Source organism: Bremia lactucae, linkage group LG14, assembly GCF_004359215.1.
Source record: "Bremia lactucae strain SF5 linkage group LG14, whole genome shotgun sequence".
Taxonomy (NCBI): Eukaryota; Oomycota; class Peronosporomycetes; order Peronosporales; family Peronosporaceae; genus Bremia; species Bremia lactucae.
Window position 1 is genome coordinate 1,829,543 of NC_090623.1, and position 4,744 is coordinate 1,834,286.

At 46.1% G+C, this 4,744-nt stretch overlaps 1 protein-coding gene across 1 annotated transcript; it reads left to right on the plus strand.

Annotated features, from left to right (window-relative positions):
- The first annotated feature begins 2,591 nt into the window (after positions 1-2,591).
- On the plus strand, positions 2,592-3,371 carry CCR75_007325 (uncharacterized protein). Its single transcript, XM_067965386.1, has 2 exons — positions 2,592-2,813; positions 3,092-3,371. Exons 1-2 carry the CDS (start codon positions 2,692-2,694, stop codon positions 3,141-3,143), a joined length of 174 nt encoding a protein of 57 aa, XP_067816518.1. The 5' UTR covers positions 2,592-2,691; the 3' UTR covers positions 3,144-3,371.
- The last annotated feature ends 1,373 nt before the right edge of the window (positions 3,372-4,744 follow it).

Sequence of the window (4,744 nt, forward strand, 5' to 3'; positions counted from 1 at the left end):
AGACCGATGGTGACGCCGACTGTGAGTCGAGCGTCGTTCGGGTGAGGGGGACGGTGAAGGCGGAAAGCTATCGGACCGATTCCTTCCTCCACAAACAGGACTTAAATCGCGAGGGACATCACGCGAGTAACGCGGATTTCTCAACATTATCCGTTCAAAAAGGTCCAAGCGAGTCTTCAGGCGTTTAGTACTCTGACGAGCCTTCGCTCGGACATCAACAAGATCCGAGGTCAGTCGCGAGACTTGACCCTCGAGATCCGCAATACGTCGTTCAGCAGTGCTTAACGCCTGTGACTAGATAGACGAAGGTAAGACAGCCGCGCGTAGGTGGGCGAGATCACCACTCCTATCTGGCGCCGCCTGCACTGAGGCGGATGCGGGTGGGAATCAACGCTTTCTTGGTAGAAGGTTGCTTTCCCACCGCTCCGTGAGGCAAAGGTATCAGATCCTCGTCCAATGGAAAGGTTACTGAAACGTTTCGACTCTTGGGAACCGATCGATACTTTTCGTATTGATGTACCCGGCTTGGTGGCTGCCTACGAAAAAGAGCACCAACTGAGGCCTCTTCGCTAGTCTCAAATGGACGAAGAAACAGGGGGCACAGTACCGCCCTTGATTTCTTTCACCCGTAAGCGGGCGAAATTAATTCGCTGCGTCCGTATTTCATCGCATCGGAATGCGGATAAATGCGGCGCGTGAATTCCGCCTCGTATAGGTCGGGCGTTTCATTCGAACGCAACACGACCGGGATCGGGAAAATACGCCCAAGCAATTTCCCTAGGCCTTCCATGATTTAAAGACGCCATAATAATTATGTGCGTAAAGAAGAGCGCGCTCGAGGAGCGACGCGCTTAGCCCGTTAAAACGAGGCCATTTGGATGGAGGGGGCGGGCGTCAGTAATATGCCACCCGTCATATTGCCACGTTCAAAACGACTGGCTTGTGACACCGAGTGAGCACGTTCACGTTTTGTCGGCGGAGCTCTAAGCTCCGAATCCTCTATGGTAGAACCATTATGGATTATGGTCTGAGCATAAGGCGTTGTAATACCCAACGGAGAAGCGGCTGCGCCTTTATGGGCCGCGCTCATTTTCTGTCGCTGCGCTATTCAGCGCAGACGACGAGATAGCATTCGTAAATTGTGCTGTCTCCATGTTGTGAGCCATGAGAGAAATTTGGATGGGCAATAATGCGCCATCATCCTTCCTCATGAGCTCATTGTCCGCATCAATACTATGAGGTGACGGCAACGGTGTCGACTCATTGTAGTCGACAATGAGCGACGGATCATTATCTCACTATTGAAGTGGGATGGATCCTTAAGCCCTGTTAGCGCGACAGCAGCAGTAGCTCTCGGCGTTTCGACTAAGGCATTAGACGCTGCCGGCGTCTCAACGCGGCGCATGCGCTTAGTGCGAGGTTGAGTGGGCGTCTTCGCAGACGACCCACCAACGTGGCCCCTTTTAGGTGGCATCTTCGGCACATGTCTGGAAACACAGGTCGCTATAGTCATTGAGTGAACTAGCGGCGCGTAAAGCTGCTCGCAGTTCCTCGCTCCTCTTTGACGAATTAAAAATGTAAATTCGTTCTTTAAGGGGGGTGGTGTAACGGGCTAAAGTTGCCCCAATGTTACAAAGTCCTCGTTAAGTACACTTAATGTACTTAAGGGATGGTGAAATACTTAATTGAAGTAATTAGACCCCGCACTCGGGTGTAGTTCACATTTGTGAACCAACCCTTGTGTATGTGATGCACATAGGTGCATTCACAATAAGAGGGTCCCGTGGCGACAATTTACTAGAGTACTTAGTGCTTTGGATGAGGTCGCTAAGGCGCCCACCACAACTACATCACTGCATGCAAGAGAACCTGGTTAAACCGCTTCCTCGCTGTGCTGGTGTGTGTGTCTAAGTAGAGCGTGGCCGCATTACGGCGTGCCCGCCTACAGTTCAGTTCCCCCGCTATGGTTACCCTGCGTGGGCTGGTCGGTTTTACTTACATACATTATGGGTTCGGGCGGAGGTCTCCCTTACTGCGGCCTTCGGTGCCTGCTGTCTCTCCGCAGATTGCGCCACTGCTTCCTGAGCCTTCTTTTCGTTGTCCAGCTGAAGCTGGAGGCGCTGTGCCGCGACTTGTTTTATTTTCGCCAGACTCGTGAACGGGGAGGTCAGATCTTCGAGTGCTGCGATCTCTTGCTACGTAGCTACTCTGCCACCTTGCCTTACGATTGAGCTTCGGTATAACAACACCGTGCCACTATATGGCCCAGATCACCACAATGCACGCATTGGAGTCGCCGGCCTGCTTTCGGTGCTTCAGAAAAATAGTCCATTCGTACCAAATAATGCATACGATCCCTCGCAACAATTCATGGTACGCAGTCATTTTACCGTTTACAAACGTTGGATGTCCATGAGTTGGGCGTACAAGTGTCCAGTATTCTAGCTCAATTCGGGTCAATACTAAGGTAGACTTAGCAAATAGAAAAGTAAAGCTGTATCAATATGATCAAGTCCCTACGTACTTTAACTCGTTTGGCATATTATTCGAAGTTTGTATTGCGCCGTGGATAATATAATTGTAGGGCAATTTAATTTGCAGGGTTTTAAATAGGTGAATTATATGAATAATTGTGGTTTTTAATAGGAGAATTACAAAGAAGTGCGGCTGAATTGGAATGAGTCTGCTTCCATGATGGGTCCGAGGCCTCAAACATCTAAGGCGAATGGTTCCCTATCGCCACAAGACCGTGAACCTTGTGCAATTCTTTGTCCCGCTCCGCCTCGAAGCGGGACGTTGCTCGGAACGAATTTGTTCGCCGCCATAAATTCTATATTTTAGCATATAGGCGCTGTATAGCAGGGGCGACCTTTTCAAGGCTACTGCGAAGCTGTTGGCGTTCGCTGTGAATGGAATGAATGGACTTTGATACGGAATTATTTTGTGTTTCGTCATTTTCATCGTGGAATGATGAATGCCAGTTTCATGCGCACGATTCCGACAAGCAAGCACTTTATTTCCTGTGGGTGAATTTGTTCGACTGAATGTGGAAACGTTGTGCTTTTGACAATTTGTGTATTTAAGAGTGCAGAGTTTTAAAAGTGACGAGCCAAGTTGAAACGATGGAAAATGAAAAATTCTAAATTGCTGCAATACACAGTCTATTTTAGATTAAGCGATGAATCACCGATCCATGTAACGTCTTCGTAATCAATTTGCGACACAGAGCACAATTGCGAGGATATTCATTATTGCTAGGTGTATGCAGCACTACACGATGGAAAGAGTAATAATGCAGCGTCAGCAGTTCATACCGGCGGCCAAGACATTGCAGTTATTTTTCTTAGCAGTTATAAAGCCAAGCCCAAAGTAGACATATTGAAGGATCGAGCCTCTGCGCTATCATTGACGACAGGCGCTTTCTACCTGATATGTTGCAAGACTCAAGATAATTGTGTATTCGCGATATATTATGGCATTTCAGTTCATACAGACAGCGCCAGGTGTTGTCATCTTCATGCAGTACGAATTGCTGCATTTCAGTATGAATGGTTGCAATGCATGCAAGTCCCAATTTGGGAACTCGCGAGACACAACGTTAATTCATTGGGACGCTACTCAAATTTTCTGGAAGTACTCCGTTTTGGTGACATTCGAGTTTATTTGTTAAAATTATTGCGTGGATTTGTGGGAACAGCTAAGAAGTATGCAATTATTGACCCATGTGTGATGCTTCATTTCAAATTTGGGCATCGAAAAACATTGATGTTGTCGGCGGCTTACCATTTATGATGCCTTTCGCGAAAATGCATGCTTAGCTTGTCTCATTGTGAATGTAGCGTAAATCGATAGGGGCGTAAAGGAAGCTGACAATGATGTGTGTGGTTGTATAATGCGTTTGACAGGTAGCTTTGGGCAAGAATGCTGGCACTAGGAATGCTGGCACTAATTAGTAACCACTTAATAATGACAATGATGGTCGAGTAGAAGCTTTTGAATGTTTTGCTACATGACCTTATACCATGCAAGCTCGTATCGATGCAGTTTTGCCAAGAACATGGAATGATATTTGGTTATGTGTTGGAGAAAGAGAGAATTTGATGGTCAATTGATAATAATGCGATAGGCGTTATTGTTCGGAAAAAAGAGTATCGTTTTAATTAGAGAAGATGAAGGCATTTGAGATGTCAAGCTGACGACCGCAGGTGCACTTGATTTTTATAACATTAATTTTAAGGAAATTATAAAGCTGGTTTTCGCGTCAAGTGGTGACTTTTTAGTAGCAAGTAGCTGGTGCTTGCGAGAAATTGTAAATTTTGGAGAAACATTGCAAAAAGTACCAACAATGACGATGGACAATGACAGTTCCCTGCAGGGAATGAGTATTGAGAATTGATGAATTCGTTCGTTTATAAAGGAGCACATCGTTGTTGGTCACATCGATTATAACTATTGTAATGCGTATATTCATTGTTATTGTTATGATTTAGATTCAGTCGTGTCCATACATCAAAGGGGTAATGCCTGAAGCCGAAATGTTTCGCACTTTATTCGCTTCTATAGCATTTGCAGACGACTTAATATGAACATCAGCAACACAAGACTGCGCTAGTAGCCCATTAAATGTTGGAATCCTGTATTTGTCTCGATCGAAGGTTTTTCACGTCACAGAAACAGCTTTTGAAAGGAGTTATAATGCAGGCCAGCAATTCATAGAGGCGGCCAAAACATTGCAGTTATTTTT